Here is an 18249-nt window from a genome sequence, read left to right as displayed (position 1 = left end):
CTGGCTCTGTTTCTCTGTTTCATATTCATTATAGAAAAAATCCTCTCGGTTAAAGTATATATTCGCAAATTAAAATATTGATGTTGCCATAGAATAAAGAAATAAGTAAAAATTGTCGAATCTTGCCAATGTATCGGAAACATAGTATTTTTAATACTAAATACAGTATTTTTAATACTAAATACAGTATTTTTTAATACTAAATACAGTATTTTTAATACTAAATACAGTATTTTTTAATACTAAATATAGTATTTTTAATACTAAATACAGTATTTTTAATACTAAATACAGTATTTTTAATACTAAATACAGTATGTTACTTATAACAGTTAATACTAAATACAGTATTTTTAATACTAAATACAGTATTTTTAATACTAAATACAGTATTTTAATACTAAATACAGTATTTTTAATACTAAATACACTATTTTTAATACTAAATACACTTTTTAATACTAAATACAGTATTTTTAATACTAAATACAGTATTTTTAATACTAAATACAGTATTTTAAATACTAAATACAGTATTTGTAATACTAAATACACTTTTTAATACTAAATACAGTATTTTTAATACTAAATACAGTATTTTTAATACTAAATACAGTATTTTTAATACTAAATACAGTATTTTAAATACTAAATACAGTATTTGTAATACTAAATACACTTTTTAATACTAAATACAGTATTTTTAATACTAAATACAGTATTTTTAATACTAAATACAGTATTTTTAATACTAAATTCAGTATGTAATACACTAGACAAACATATAGTACAATACTACATATGAGCCATTTATTTTGAAAGTGGCCTAACAAGGGAAGATCCCGAAGCTGAAAATTCATTATGCTATTTGGTGAAATTATATTTCTTATGTTTCATTCTGGTGGGGCAAAACTACATTTAAAATAAAATCATTTAGAATTTCGACCGTAAAGAATTTAAAAAAATTTAAAGTAAATGTTATCGGCGCACCGGTTCGGTCTATTTTTAAGAGATTAAATAAAAGCTATTGTGCGAATGTTAACATTAAATTCCCAACGTTTCGGTCAGTATTGCGACCATTAGTCTGAGACGCATTTTTCTTGCTGATTTAAGTCTTTCCTTGCTAATGGTCGCAATACTGATCGAAACGTTGGAAATTTAATCTTAAAATTTGCACAATAGCTTTTATTTAATCTCTTAAAAATAGACCGAACCGGTGCACCGATAACATTTACTTTTAAGTTTTAAAAACTACATTTATATACAACTAGCCCTGACCCGTTACCCGGTTTCACCCTGGAAATATTTATGACGTTTCCCACGTTACTACTCCACACCCTATTCCTATATGAATATTATAAAACGCAGTATATTCAACGCTTATTACAGCCTCTAGTTTAATCTAGGCCATATGTAACGCATGTTCAAAATTTCGGTGATATCCAGTCAGCCGTTTAGGCGTGAAAGAAGGACAAACGAACAGACAACGTTTCACTTTTATATACTAGTAGGGGGATAAGATTCTCTCTGATTTGCCCGCATCACAATCAGTTGAATAGAGCCATGGAGACGTTTCTTTAGAACATCCTGCAGGGAACAATTAATTTAACAAATACATGATAAAATTGGGTAAAATGTGTGTACTCACTAGTGTTCCTTCTCGAGAAATTTTATAATTGCTTATTTCTTATTTCTCGAGAAATACTATAATTTCTCGAGAAACTTAAATCTAGGAAAAATGTTATAAATCTCATTTATTTTCGCGAATGAATGTATTACTAGTTAATCGCGAACGTATAAACACATCTACAATTTACAATACATCTTATTAATAACATTAGAACCTATATGAATTCCAATAGAAAATCACAGTACAGAAGATTCGATAATATTAACTGTTGAAAGTGCTTTTAAATTCTTATTTTAAAATTTAAAAAAATTGTATACTGAATTCAGTAGATAATGAGTTTCTTGTGGCTATTAAAGAAGAAATATAGAAAAGAGGAGATAAGATTATTATATCCCGTATAAAAATTTTGCATGATCCAGAATTTCTTCCAAAACGGTCAAGACACATTTTTTAAAATTTATTTTTAAATAGCACAATGCGTTTAATGAATGTAGCGTCAGCGAATTCATTTCTTTTTTATGTCAAAATCTGTTACTGGTATTTAAATTTATTTAAAAATAAATTTTAAAACCAAAAAGTAATGTTTCGCTTTGTACAAATTTTGTATTAAATAAATAAATTTACCAATTACATTCAATATCTATTTTTTCTTTTACACAAGTTTTGCATAAATTACACAGGAATAATCATTTATTTAAAGTTTTCTTGTGTTTTTGATAAATCAGCAACACAAGTTATCAACATTATTCCAAAAATATCATTTTTGCAATATTTTTTTCAATTTCTCGAGAATTCTCAAGAAATATGGTCTCATTTCTGATTTCTCGAGAAACAAAAAATATCGAGAAATCAGAAACACGAGTACTCACTATCCGGGAACATGAGTAGATACGTGAGAAGGATTTCAAATTACGAGGTCTCAGTTATCACCGTTCTGTTCAGGTCTGCTTTTATTTTAAACGATTCTAATTGAAAGATTTAAAATTCAGTGGGAACACTGCTTTAGTATTATTTTAGACTTTCATTTTTGTTTCCAAAGATTTTACAGAATCTTCAGTATTAATAGTAGTCCAAAAATTATTTCGAATCACACACTCAAAGCAAAGCAACAGATTTAATGGATAAACTAGGAATGCAGAAAGGGTTAAATAACACCTATTCACTTATAATTCTAATACATTTACCGAAAAACAGTTTTTCGTCAGGTTCTGGTTAGAATACCTGTAAATTATGCGTAATATCGCGCTTCAGAGATTTAAATCCTTGGTAGGAATCCATTTTTGTTTGCATTTAATAAAGTGCTCTTGGCTGCTTCCCCCGCTCTAAGAGTCATTGCAGTACCGTTACTTTGATGCTGCCAACCGTCCACGTCCTTGCGAGAACTTCTTCCTTTTCTGAGGATGACGTATAACGATCATACGTGAGAACTATCTCGAGAATGGGACCTTGATTATCCGAACTACCTAAAGGACACCGTGTCATCTACTCCCATAATTAAAAGACTCTGTATTCTCAGCCAAGAAACGGTGCTTTACTTAACCGAAATTGTATTACAGATTCCCGAAGCAAAATAATTCACTTCCATCAAACCCTCCATAATCATCCACTCTAATTTTGGAATTACACATGGAATTCATATTTTACACTTTTATGTTTGTTCTTTGAACACTTTCAAACAATTTCCGAGCATGTGAATTCTCGAATTTTGTTTTCTCCTTTTTCGAAATGCCTTTTTCGTATTATTCAAAATTGGGGGAACTTCGTTAATCGTGGAGAGATATCGTAAATGACGATACTCATTTAGTATTGGTTGTTTCGCGGTGAAGTTTTTCAAGCTGAACGTGACGAGTTACAGATAATTATTGCTATTAACCAAACACGAATTATTGAAATAGTATAGATATCGTGGATATAGATAGGATAAATCTCAGAACGAAAAATAAAAAGGAGAAAAAAGGAAGATGACAAGAAAACAGAGATAGAAAATAAAACATTGTTAGCGGAAATTATTGACGATGTAAAATTGTATTTATATGCATTTAAATAAAATATCTGACCGCGGTTTTGACAGAAGTATATACACAAGTATATAGTGGATCTTCCTTTCTGCGGATTCTACTTATCAGAATGTTAAAAAATTCAAAATAAACCATGTGTTAGGAACATTCCAATTTTAGAGAATATATCGGGAAAGTTCGGAACAAATAGATCGCGCGACTTTGCTTTTGAGGGTGGAGTGATCCCCCACCTTGTCTCCTATGAATAAACTCCGCCCCCAAAAGTAACTCTTTGAAAATTGAACTAGTCGACACATTAACGTTATTTGGTGAAAAAACAATAATTCGTTTGCGACGTTTCTTTCAAAATTTTCATCTTCTCGTCGAGAATAATACATAGAAAGAAAGCAAAATTTGATCTTGAATTTTTAAGACGAAGTTACGATAAGTTATTATATCTATGCATTAGGGCGGAGCGATACTACATAGGCGAAAATTTAATTTCGAATTTTCAGTTGGCCTGGGTGCGGAATAGTTGTCTTTTGATTAACCAAACATGATTCTAAAAATTTTTTGGAAAAATATTCACGACTGCAGATTCCTTTTTCCCCTAAAAATGATTATATGATTACATGATTATTTAGGAGATAAAGGAATCTGCAGACATGAATATTTTTCCAAAATTTTTTTACAGTGGTGTTTAGATAATCAAAAGACAACTATCCCGCACCCAGGCCAACTGAACTCCGCCCTACTATGCATATTGTAGTTACTACCGAACTATGGAAAGTGTGGCCATTATCTTCTTCCCTTGATGTAGGATATATAAATCGAACGATACTTTAATTTTAATATATAAAATGTAGCACATTTAATAAAACTGTAAGTTAATAAAAACTCAACACACACAGAGAAAGAGAGAGAGAGAGAGAGAGAGAGAGAGAGAGAGAGAGAGAGAGAGAGAGACATATTTCGAAGTCTTATGAATTTTTTTTTAAACAAGCCGCATTTTTCACTAACAGTAAGCAAATAAATTATTATAAATTTATAATATTCATATTTTCTATATATATTTTGTCATGTAAATAAATGTAAATTAAGGGTTTGTTTATTAATATTAAAAAAAATACGAAATATTAAATTGATCAAATTTGGATGAAAACAAGACTCAACAATCAGTGCTAACATTTCTATAAGGAATTACGTACATTAAAAAAGAAGAATGAGAAAGATTATTATTAAATCTGAGTTAAGATAAGAAAAAAAGTATTTATCAAATGTTTACATTCCCGAAGTTCGAAACGATAGAACGTGGAATCTCTAGTCTCGACTGCTGCTTCCAATTGCCACATGTTGCTACTATCTCTCACAATTAGACGATTCGTATTGCAAATATGACAATATGCACAATACAATGTTTGTGCTTATCGCAGACGACGAACATTAATAGCGCAATATTTTGTTGTCATTCCAACGTTTATAAGAGACTAGCTTAAAGTACCCGGCGTTGCCCAGGTAAAAACGTGGATTGTCACAGTGTGTCAAGGGGGTGAAATAAGGGGGAATGTCCAGATTTCGTGGCCTATATTTTCCGCAGGATTCTAGAGAGTAATTATGCAAAGTTCGGTGCAATTTGGTTAAAGAATTTAGGAGTTAATGCGGAACAAACAGACACAGACATTCTATTTTCTACACGTAATCACGTACGAAGTAGCTGCGTGTGCCCGGCGTTGCTCGGGCATTTGAGGGAGTGGGCTTTAGGCGAGTAAGAGCCTGGCTGCACTTTGTATATACTATTTCGGTACTATTTTTTGAGGAGTTGAAGAAAACAGAACAGGCGAGCAGAAAAAAGGAGAGTCGTTCGTTATAGGATGTCACACTGTATTATCGCCGATTACATTTCTTGAATAGTTAATATGGAATAATACCTGCAGGAGACTTATCTCCTTGTAGTCTCTTGTCGGCTTACTGAATACGCGAAGAACTGGACGGGCTGCGAATCGTGCGATGCGGCCCCCACCATGCCGCGCCGCGCTGCAACGTAAAGCATTCTCGAGGAATGCTTCACTAAAATCGTCACTGCTCGTGCTTCACTAAAATCGCCACTGCTCGGCTTCCCCTTGTCACAGATCGATGTTTCATTCGCCAAAACCTTCCTCGGCAAATGCTGTATAAAACGGCGAAAACAGCGTCACACTTCGTTCAGTGGTACAGAAGCCTTTGTACAAAGAAAAGAGAGCAACATTTTTGTTTGTTTGTGTCCTATTACGTAGAATGTTTGGATTAAGGAAACTGATAATATCTGTAAACATGCGTGTACCTCTAATCATATCATTGAGACAATTGATTGAGATTTACTGTATTTGAAGTAGCGCACTGACATTTGGAACTTGCTGTATTTGTTCTGGAATTACTCTATTGGGTAGCCAAAATTTCACGCGCGGGTACTCGAACGTACATTAATCATGCTGCGGATATTTACAAAGATGTTTTGCGACACAGGTACTCGGAAAAGTTCAGATGTCGTGATTTTATTGTGCTGGGAAATATTTCCACGAAACCAATTTCAGTGTTCAAGTGGAACGTACTTTTTTATTGGGTCTCTTATCTGTTCAGTCTGTATAATTAACGAAAAATATTTTTGGCTCTGTATTTTTATTCGAGATTAAGAGTAAAATTTTCAAGCGACCGTTAACACACTATATTTTACAAGGGCTGTTCAAACATGCTGAACTTTAAGTACCATTAAAATTAGAAAAAAATCGAGGGAAAGCTCTCCTTGCCACTCGTGGTTTCGAAAAACTGTACTTCATCGTTACATCGGGGGGTCTTGATGAACCCTATATTTGGAAATAAAATCTAAAAAGATCCGAAACTTATGTATAGCTTAAATTAAAAAATGTTTGAGAAATATGTGGATATCGACAATCTGATGGAAGAAAATAAATACTGCTCATTCATTTCATTGATAATAATATCTAATAATATCACTGCTAATAATGATGATGATGATGATGATAATAATAATAATAATAATAATAATAATAATAATAATAATAATAATAATAATAATAATAATAATAATAATAATAATAATAATAGTAATAATAATAATAGTAATAATAATAATAGTAATAATAGTAATAATAGTAATAATAGTAATAATAGTAATATTAGTAATAATAGTAATAATAGTAATAATAGTAATAATAGTAATAATAGTAGTAGTAATAATAATAATAATAATAATAGTAATAATAATAATAGTAATAATAGTAATAGTAATAATAGTAATAGTAATAATAGTAATAGTAATAATAGTAATAGTAATAATAGTAATAGTAATAATAGTAATAATAGTAATAGTAATAATAGTAATAGTAATAATAGTAATAATAGTAATAGTAATAATAGTAATAGTAATAATAGTAATAGTAATAGTAATAATAGTAATAATAATAATAGTAATAATAATAATAGTAATAGTAATAATAGTAATAATAGTAATAATAGTAATAATAGTAATAACAGTAATAACAGTAATAACAGTAATAACAGTAATAACAGTAATAATAGTAATAATAATAATAATAATAATAATAATAATAATAATAATAATAATACCACAAAATGTATTAGAGAACGACAAGCACAAACTATATTGGAATAGAAGCATCGCAACGAACAAAACCCTATCACACAATAAACCAGACATCACAATTATCCATAAACAAAACAAAATAACACAATTACTCGAAATATACATATCCAACGCAACAAACAAAAAAGAGAAAATTGAAAAAAAAAACATCAACCTGGCTGAGGAAATTAAAAACATATAGCATCAAGACAAAGTCGAAATAGTACCTATAATACTGTCAAGTACAGGAGTCATACCACACAACATTCCTCAATACACTCCCGCATTACAACTCCAATCGAACACATAGATACAGCTACAAAAATCAGTTATTATCGATACATGTAAAATCACACGGAAATTCCTAAATGCACCACAACTCAACAGCTATAAAGAAAGCACGTATGACCAAGGTTCGCGTATTTTATATGATCGATCAGACACAAGTCTGCGACAAAGGGGGAATTATAATAACATGTGTATATAATATAGTAACAGTTATTTTGTAAAATAGAACAAAATTATTATGTATTGCAAAACGTAAGAAAACGTGAGTTTCATGAAAAGGCTACTTTTTGTTACCATCGACGAAATTATTTAATTCCAAATAATACTGCATCTAAAATAGTCGAAACCTGTAGAGTAGATGCACCATTTGTGGCCACCTTAAGGTATTGTACGAGTTTTTGGCCACTTCTTAAAAAATGTAATATTTTTTTCATGCAAGCAATAAATTATATTTCTGGCGGTATACTGAACAAAATATTTATCATGTGAAATTCTCCGCATAATAATGATCTGCAAGCAGTTTAAAAACAAGATAATTATGCACATGGCCAAAAACGGTGCAATGGCCATAAACTGTACACCTACCCTACTGTGAATAAAGAATTATAGTCGGAAGAAAATCAACTGGCCGCTCAACGCCACTGACCGAAACTACCCTCGCGAGAACGCTTGCCTACCACCACCACTTCGTCTCTCGTTTCTTGGTACTTCCTACAAGGTGTGACTTTTCTATTAAGAGCAGCTCTATACGCTCTTTACTAATTTGCCAAACAAGTTTGCGTACAGAGTGTAGATGAAGTACGATGATTCAAACCCCTACATCGTATACTACATAATTTTGAGATATTAATACAGATACATAGTCGAGCTAGTAGGTACATACTGTGTGTCATATAAAACCATATATTTTTGTTACTTTCTATTGAAATATCTACAGAATTTTGGGACGCAGTATTTCTCTATCTTCAGATTATAATATACTGTACTTGAAGTGTTGGTTACTCTGTTTAATTCAATGCCGTATACTGCGCTGTAATACACCGCCATTGTGGAAGGAAAGTTTCAAATTGATAGTTGTACATTACAGAACTAGTACTGCGCAGTGCTAAACATTTGCATATAATGTTGGTTTCACTAGTCTATCGTGGTGAATTTCCTCGCACTATGTGAAATAGACTCTGCTCTGTCTCCCTCTGATTCAACTGTAGTAGATTAGTCACTGTTCGCGTTTCACAATTTCTCCATTACCACAGTAGCCTATATATTATTTAAACGAAGAACAATGAAATACAAACGAATTTTTATGGTGCTTGTTTCAGCACACAATGCGTTAGGGGTGATGGAGACAGTGGGCAAGCAAGTCCAGGTAGTGAGCGGCCTGGGGGTGGGGGGTCCGGTGGGCCCAGTGGGCCCAGTGGGGGGAGATTTGCATCACCATCATCATCCTCACCCCCACTCCCATCCTTCACACCCACACGCCCACCCCCACGGTCATCCTCACGGGACCCATGGCCACTCACTCGTCGGCGTAACGTCGACCCCCGGCAGGGGTCAGCAACAACCACCGATCTCACATAACCAGCATTTACCCGCGAGGTCTACTCCGGTACAGCTGCATAGGTAAGCTTGTGTACATGTATGTTCCTCCTATCGCGCTCGCGTCGCGTACAAGTACGTGTACGCGGTGTAATTAAACCTGCGCGCGTTTCTCCCCTTAAGGTGGTTTCAGCCTCGGAACAAAGTAGGGAATTGAATACGGATTTCGAGCGGTGTATCTAGAATGCAGTTTTGGGGCTAGTTTGGGGCAAGTTTAGGGCAAATATCGGAGTAATGGTATCGGTGATACACAGCCTTGAAACACGACCTTCTCATATAAGAAGGAATTATTTTATATCCTGCATCCTATATTCTATATTCGATATTTAATATCCTATAATCGGTGTTCTATATAATTGCACCAGTTATTAATATTGCAAGTTTGCTTAATTCCCAAAAGAATCTAACTGATTTTCTCATCACGAGTTTTCTATGTCAAGAGATATCATAATTTCCATTAAAAACGAAGAAAAAAACTTAGATGCTTTGAAACGACATCAATACTTCTATACAAATTAAATTAGTTATTTTTATGTCGTATATGTTTCCTTAATACGTTAAGGAATTGAAAGTAATCGAATTGGCAACTTTATAAGCGTTACCAGATATTATACTGCGGTTTCAATTTATATCAGCCATATTTGTTGACTTCATATGATTATTCAGTTAAATATTTGACTCTAGACTTTCCAAAAAGTAGGTCGCTTAAAATGCCTAAACACGCTAGGGAAGTACGCAACCGTGTTTACTCAGGCATCTATTTCATTCATAGATCTGTGACTAAAAAGATTTCATGTAGAAGCAACAGTTTCTAGTATACGTGTAGAAAGTTTAAGCAACGAGACTTGAAATACGCGGCATGCAAAAGATTGAAGTTGGATGCGTGATACACGCTTGGTGTGCTGCGCATGCGCCCTACTGATTTGCCACTACTGCTACCTGTCGATTCTAACCTTAAACGTCAACGTGCAACGTTGATTTTTAACCTCGCAAGGTTTACATTTAGGATCTATAGTTCATGAAAATATATACACGAACGATGGTGTGCTGTGTTCCGATGTAAATATCCCAGTGAGACGGTGAATTTCGGGAACCTGATGTACCAGATGTGCGAATGAAGAATGTACGCGGAAAGTAAAAACACCTTTGAAACTCGAGATTGTTCGTGTGCATGATGAAGTAAGTCTGTACAGTTATTTTCGTTGGTTAGCCCGCTCTTCCAGTATCCAATATTTGTATGTTCCTCCTTATATTTACAAAATTCAATACCCTACACAACACTTGGTACGTTAGAGATCGGCCACACTCGTGCAAATAAGATTTCTCAAATAAGCATTTTATTAGGCTCGTTATCATCGTCGGCTGCAAATGTAGCCTTAAAAGATTACTTTTTGGTCGACTGCCTAGGATGCTACTCTCTGTTACGAGCTCTATATTTGTTAATATTATGTGAAATGATGTAATTGTTTGTTATTGCTATGCGAAATTCGGCCAGTAAATTCCATTTCGTGTTTGGAAAATATCCTGCGTATTAATTGTCATCGTTGGAGAGTGAATTAATGATTTTCAGAACGCGGGAAAGTAGGTTAGGTTAGGTTAGGTTTGTGGAGCATTACTATTGAATCTTGCAACGAGTAATAACAGAAGCAACGTCATGTGTGAATACCATAGGTTATGAATCTTATCAGAGAAACTCTGTATACTCGGTGGGGACGGAATAACGTTGAAAATCGTATTTCTGTTTAGTTTCTTCTGAAACGATGCTTGACTTCGATATTCTCGTAGAAGAACTCTAGAAATTATGATCCATTCTGAATTGCAAAGCGATCGGCGTTTCGGTCAATTAAACCTGTATGTTTATACAGAATTACAAGCGGAAAATTGTATTCGCTGTATTTATGAAAGTCTAATTATTGGTTTATCATTGGATTCACGAAAAGTTAAGGTAAATGCGAAAACTTGTTGAACGAGGAAAGAGAAAGCTAACAGTGGGTCGCGCGGTAGGGTATGAAAGATGGCGGTGATAGCAGGCATGCACCACTCTATACCTTTGAAATAAGTTAATAAAATGCTACGTTTATCGCAATTAAAAATAATCAGGCACGGTATACCGTATAAAGTTTATGACAATGGAAATTTATCACGGTACATTAAAATTCTTGCACTGTTATTATTGTACGGTAATTTGTTTAATCAGAAATTTAGTGTCGTCTTTTAATCTTCTTTATATGCATATAACAATTTCGTGTACAGATGTAGTTTGTACGTTTGTAGCATTTTGATTAGATATTAGAAAAAAAATGCTTCCGTATTGTACCTGCGAGCATCTAAAATATATCTCCGAGAACAAATATACGTGGAAAGGAGACGCGAACGGAGGCGAGAAAGAAAAGTGGAATCCGTGGAAGGGGCTCAAGGCTGCAAGGTTGATTTCTATTTCCTGTAATTTTCCTTTGCAACGTGAACAGAAAAAATAACAATCGTTCGAAATGAAGAAATGATGAAATTAATATTATACATTTGAAGTGCTGCATACTTAACTTTGTTAATTCTTACTCGCATTTTAGATAACTGATTAAATTGTTCATGCTTTTTTTTATCACTGAAGTTAGACATCACTTGTGCTTTTCGATGTTGAAAATCTTAGGTTTTAATAAAAAATCGTGAATTTATATAACAGTATCCTTAGATGAAAATATATATATATGCACATGCAAATGCACATACGATTCTCGTACATACATCATGATGACCAACTTAATGTACGTACACAGAAGTAAGGAAACAGCTGTCAGAAAATAATGGAAAAGCCAATACTCACGAAATTAATTTTAAGGATACTATTATATAATTAAAAATATAGATTTTAATACTATTCTAACGCTAATGTAATTCGTAACTCGATAAGTTTGCAAAAGTGACACAAATACACGAATACTTAAAAACAGTTACAATTTTATAATAAAAAGTCAAATTTTATGGTAACATAAATTATAATTATTATATACGGTTAAGTTAAAAACAATAAATTTGTATTATAATTATTATATACGATTAAGTTAAAAAAATAAACTTGTATATATATATATATTAAGTTAAAAAAATAAACGATTAAGTTAAAAAAATAAATTTGTATATATATATATATAAATTTATTTTTGTAACTTAATCGTATATAATAATTATAATTTATGTTACCATAAAATTTGACTTTTTATTATAAAATTGTAATTATTTTTAAGTATTCGTGTATTTGTGTCACTTTTGCAAACTTATCAAGTTACGAATTACATTAGCGTTAGAATAGTATTAAAATCTATATTTTTAATTAATTTCGTGAGTATTGGCTTTTCCAATATTTTCTGGCAGCCGTTTCCTTACTTCTGTGTACGTACATTAAGTTGGTCATCATGATGTATGTACAAAAATCGTATGTGCATTTGCATGTGCATGTCATCCATCTCTTCGCGTGTACGTGTCTCTCTACACACATAATGCTCTATCGCATGCGCATCATTCATAAAAGGGAAAAAGAGTAGGTGATACAAGGGGGGGGGGGCGGTTTTAGAAGTTGGTGGGGGAGGGGGTCAGTGACCGTTACATCATCGGGAACTCATAATCTAGGGAAATTTACGAGTCGGCCGAACAATTGCAGCCGTGGATTCGGAACGCGATTGAATTGACAATAAACTCAGGTTAAACTTCAAAAACGGTGCACAAGGCACGCGACCAGAAGGTGTTCTCGAGACGATCTAACGACAGAATAAGAAAAATAAAGGTTTCCTAGTTTTACAGGGAAAAATTATTTTTCTAATATTTTTTTGTTACAAATATTTCATATCTCGCTGGCATCGATGAACTTTCATGTTGAAACAATTTCACTCGTTGCTTGGCATTGGCGTGCCTTCGTACCGACAGAATTCCGTGTGTTATTGGCATTGGCGCGATTTCACGCCGAGATGATGCATTGGATGCGTAGAAATTATTGACCCACACCCAGAATATTAGCTTTGAAACTTGATACTTTCTCACTGAACTGGTCGATCTCTGAGGCCATTTAAGATTACCGCCAACTGCAATCGCGGAGATAAACTTGACGGAGATACTTTTCCCACAGACAGTAGAACGCGTGAAAGGTCTGCTAGACTTGACGATAGTATTTTAGTCATCTTGCTGCCAATCAAAGAGTTAAGTTAGAGAGAAGATATATGTAAAATCAATAATGTGTATTTATGCGTTGTTGTTTTTTTGCATGTAGTTTATTTGATATATCTGATATCTGACACAGAAGATCGATTGGTGGATGAAGTGAATTTTACTGTTCACTTATGTGTACCTATATATTTGGGATCAAATGTTTCAGGTCAAGTGAATAAATAAACATCACACAAAAGTACATATCACTGATTTTATCTTTAGTATGTAAATATCGTATTTCCATTATGTGTGGATAGCTGTGATTTACCTCTTATCTTATATGTACATGTATATTACTATATTTTATACTTAGTACAAAATCAATTGGCCACTCAAGGTCACCGAGTCTACTCTCCCCCCCTCCCATTGTTTGATTATCCCCAATTCCGTCTATCGACTCCTTCCTCCGCCCTTCGCGTTTCAAAAAAAAGAATTTCCAATTGTAGTAAACGAGTGACATAGAATACAAGATTATCCGTGATCCTTCACCTAATTTTTGTATCCGAAAAATTCAGATAGTTAACTGTTTTAAGACTTTCAGATCGGGAAAATCGCTCCATTAAAAAATAACCCCATTGTGCAGTTTTGAGGTTAGAAAACCGTATGGTTCGGACACCGGTGATATTGAATACGTCGGAATGATGACCTTGAAAAAATTCTTTCCGTTGCCTCGTCGTTTCAATGTAAGCAATTCGCGATTTTCGTTAAATTTTTTGTAGCTTTACATGCGACGAGGGTATCCAAGTGTATACCCAACTCGAGGCATCAGAACTTGCCTAACTTATAAGTGCCTAGTGCAGTTCAACTTTTCATTAAATGTTTTCACTTTTTTCTTTTATCGAAGGTTGTTTCGAATATTGAAAAGTAACCAATGCAGATATAGAATTGTATATCTGTAAATGTATCCATTAAAAACATTTGCTTTCACACAAATATTAATTCTCATATAGCATAACAGAGAGATATACGAAGAGATATAAAAACTATTACCGATTTATACATTAAGTCAGATTAATACTTTCAATAAGCACATTTGTATTACGCATAATTTCATTTATTCCTGTTTTCACTTTGTTATTGCATAATTTAATACATCCGAGGTACGCATTCAAACATACCTACTTGCAAATATGTAACATTTCGAACTGAACATCGTTATGAAACATTTTCAGTTGGTATTTAAAAGCAATGTGTGTTGCAGAAGTCTCGTTAAAGTATCAACTTAATTTTCCAAGAAATTACAAAGAAAAATGAATATCGGTCAGCTTCGATTAATCTTTCACCATAATCCGCCAAGCGAATAATGCCAGAGGAGACACTCGTCGAACCTGGTCGAATGTGTTCGGCCGATCTGGCAACGCCGCGGTAGCAACGTCGCCTTACGAAAGCAGACAGGCACATTCACCCTTTGTGATGCTCCCAACGCATGCGCAGTCATTCCTTCCACAGAATAGGCACCGACGCGCCGGCACGCGGAACCGTGATCTGTGCTATACTGCGACACCGCATATCGTTATATCCTTGGGCGCATGCGCGGCGTGCTTTGCCACACATGTGACAAACTGCCGCCGAAAGGTCGTCCGTCTACTGTTCTGCCATATGTATAGCCGATGGTGGATTTCACGTGAATCATATTTTTACCGCGTGACGCGATTGGTTAGTTGACCCATCCGTCGTCCTTTATGTACATCTGTCTCTTGGGATCTAGCTTTTTTACTACAATCCAACTTAGCGCATAGCATTCTTTCCTTCTTTCTTTTTTTTTTTGGACTATTTCTGTATACTTGAATAAAAATAAATTTGTTTAGGATTCTGAAGTTTGACGATGATATACGACGAACGTGTACACGAATACGTACACTGTGTAGTTGATATATTTATACTTGACATTCGATTACAAATACGTTAATTAGGATTACATGGAGATTACATGATTTTAGAGAATGTGTAACCCTGTATGGAACAGAATAGAAGAAATTTATTTTGCGTCTTTTATTTGTTTTCACATTTCTACTTGTTCCGACGGTGTTCCATATCTTTAGAGTGAATACTCTAGCTGTGATGGGCAGCTCAATAATACATGATGCACCAAGAAGTCTAGTCGAAAAGAACCGTTACCATTGTAAGGGAATTGGCGGTTGTCTAATATGATTCTTAGTCGAGTTAGATGTATGTGGTGGAAAAGGAAACGTTTTCTGAATATAATAACGATAGAAGTTGTATGCGATAGATATACCACCTCTGGCGAGCAAGTGGGTAAAAAATATTTCTAAATGATTTTAGTTGCTTAATGCGTGGAGATACATCTTCGACTGTTACTAATAGATATCTCAATCCTCTATAACTATAAATGTTTTAAGCTACGAATAAAAATTCAGAGAAAGATCATCGAAAAGTCCAAATAAATGTATTATGAATAATTGGAAATAATTAATAATAAGGAATAATTTGGAAAGTTCACCTTGGGCGCAAAAAAGGCTCGAGCCGGGCCTGCACAAAGCTTTATTTTTTAATAAAATGATTCTTATATGAAATTCACATGTTATAATATACACAACTAGTTTTACTACTCGGCTTCGCCCGAAATTTAGATTCCGATTTTATAAAAAAAATTTATTTTTTTTTTTTTTGGTGAATATAGTCACATTTCTCTGAATTAGTCACGCCTAATGAGCTGATGCACATTTCGTGATCCTAGAGGTTATTGTTCGAAAGCTTTTAAGCGGCAGACAAACACACAAACATATAGAAGCTTTCTGCTTTATATATTAAGACACTTACTGTCCCCCTATATATGTATATTTTGGAGACACCAGAATAAATTTGGGTTACAGTGGGTTAACTCTAGTAACAGCGCTTTTCAATTAACATTTAAGCCAATGTAATATTTATTTTATTTTGTGAAATTTAAGATATGTTAAAATTGTTTCCCCTTGCTAATATAAAATTAGTGTTTTATATTTGGTATTATTTATTAGTAATTTTATATAATTAAATTATTATTGATCAGTGTCTTTTGGAGACGACACTAACAAACGTTAAAATCTATTATTTTACATCACTATCCTCTTTTCACTGGGAATATAATTTCCAAAAAAATAATTTTATACAAAAAAAAGGCTATTAATAGGTTAATAAATGTTATATTGGAAATATGAGTAGCTAAACAAATTTAGCACATTCATGAATCTGACAGACTTTTAACACTTTGAGTGGCGCAGGGTTTTGAAAAATTCTTTTTCAAGTCGGTCAGTCCTTTCCGACCGATCGCCTCTGTTGGAAAAGTTTTGTCCAGCTCACAGCTTTGAACACGTGCCGCTGCTAACAAAAATTTAAATTACTATATTTTCTCTTCGATCTTCATGGGAGTACTTCGATTTTCCTGTTGCGCGTGACCCCAAATACGACCTTATTCGTACTATTATTATCTTACTATATCAAGCAGAAAGTGTTTGTGTTTGTCTGTCGCCTAAAAACTTTCGAACGGTAAACGCCTGGAGCCACGAAATGTGCCCCAGCTTGTTATGCCTAGCTAATCCAGATGAACGTGACTATTTTCACAAAAAAGAAATAAATACAATTTTTTTGTATAAAATCAGAATCTAAATTTCGGGCGAAGCCGAGTAGGTAAAGCTAGTTTATGAAAAATAGCCCGATGAGATCGGGTTTACACTCGTTTTTATCAGCATCTTGCTAATTCATCAGTAATACTTCCGCGAAGATATAATACGGAATGTAGAAATTGCAATTTTCGTTACTAGATGACTCATCGAAGGCTCGACTGCCACGCGAGGCAGGAATCGCTGAGGCGGCGACTTACAAAGCGAACTTCGAGCACGGTTTGTTGTCAAAGTAAACATTCGGGGGATCTCGGACAATACTTGCGATGCTTTCCAGAAAATAACGACGTGAAAGCACGCGAGAACCTTGCGCAGAATGAAATTCCTAGGGCGCGAAAACAGGCTGACGCTACTCTCAAGCTTTTGCAGAGTCTTTAAGGAGTACTCGGTACACAGCAAAAAAAGCGCGAAAACGGAGGGTCATGTGACTCCCATCTGGCGGCCGGTTCGCGAACCACTGCAAACCTCGTGACGCGACTGAACGTGCGTTAATTTCCCCGCGTTTGTAGAACCACGAATTCGTAACACAGCACACGCAGGGAACATAGATGTTTCTCGTGCACTTCAGTCGCATCGTAACCAGGGCTTGAAGACTGTTATAATATCGATTTCGGTGCCTCAAACGGTTAGAAAGAACCTTTATTCCTGATAACTGTTACGAAGAACCGTTTCCAAGTGTTATCTGTTTCGGTTACGGTTCCTATTTCCCTCCTCATCTCGGTTCCATAACCGTTATTTTTTCGGTTCTATATCGGTTCCGGAGCGGTTCGAGAATCAATTCTTGTATCGACTTTTCCCTAATTGGTATCATTAATTATTATTGTAGCTGCAGATTACTGTATATGTGCATATTTTTTACAAAATTACTAATAAAGCGTTGGAATAAATGAATCAGCTACATATTTTTTATATGCACGCACACTATATTATTCAGAATAGGAAGTTAAGAGTTTCTCCTGTTCCTACAAGGATTTTGTAAAAAAGACGCACAATGCACATATACAGTAAGCTGCAGCTACAATAATGAATGATATTAATTAGGGAAAAGTCGATACAAAAATTAATTCTGGAACCGTTTCGGAACCGATATGAGGAGGGAAATAGGAATTGTAACCGAAACAGATAATAGTTGGAAATTTCGGTTCTTCATAACAGTTATTTGGAATAAAGGTTCTCCATAACCGTTTTTAATCAGAAGCATTATATAACAGTCTTAAACAGTTATTTCCAGAACCGTTTCAAGCCCTGATCGTAACTAGTCTCCCAGTATTTCCTGACAAG

General features: G+C 34.0%; 1 protein-coding gene across 9 annotated transcripts in view; it reads left to right on the top strand.

The window, feature by feature from the left end:
* Smr (nuclear receptor corepressor smrter) overlaps positions 1–18249 on the top strand; it is a 93782-nt gene that overhangs the window by 21323 nt on the left and 54210 nt on the right. For 8 of the 9 annotated variants that reach the window (XM_076811576.1, XM_076811533.1, XM_076811559.1 and 5 more), the window contains one exon: positions 8875–9175. In XM_076811576.1, the coding sequence (XP_076667691.1) occupies positions 8895–9175 (281 nt within the window). In that variant the 5' untranslated portion in view covers positions 8875–8894. Of the gene's footprint in view, positions 1–8874; positions 9176–10095; positions 10331–18249 lie in introns of those variants that run through there. The other variant, XM_076811580.1, reaches the window with a different exon arrangement.

This window comes from Andrena cerasifolii, chromosome 1, assembly GCF_050908995.1.
Source record: "Andrena cerasifolii isolate SP2316 chromosome 1, iyAndCera1_principal, whole genome shotgun sequence".
Lineage (NCBI taxonomy): Eukaryota > Metazoa > Arthropoda > Insecta > Hymenoptera > Andrenidae > Andrena > Andrena cerasifolii.
This window is presented reverse-complemented; position numbering and strand designations above follow the sequence as displayed.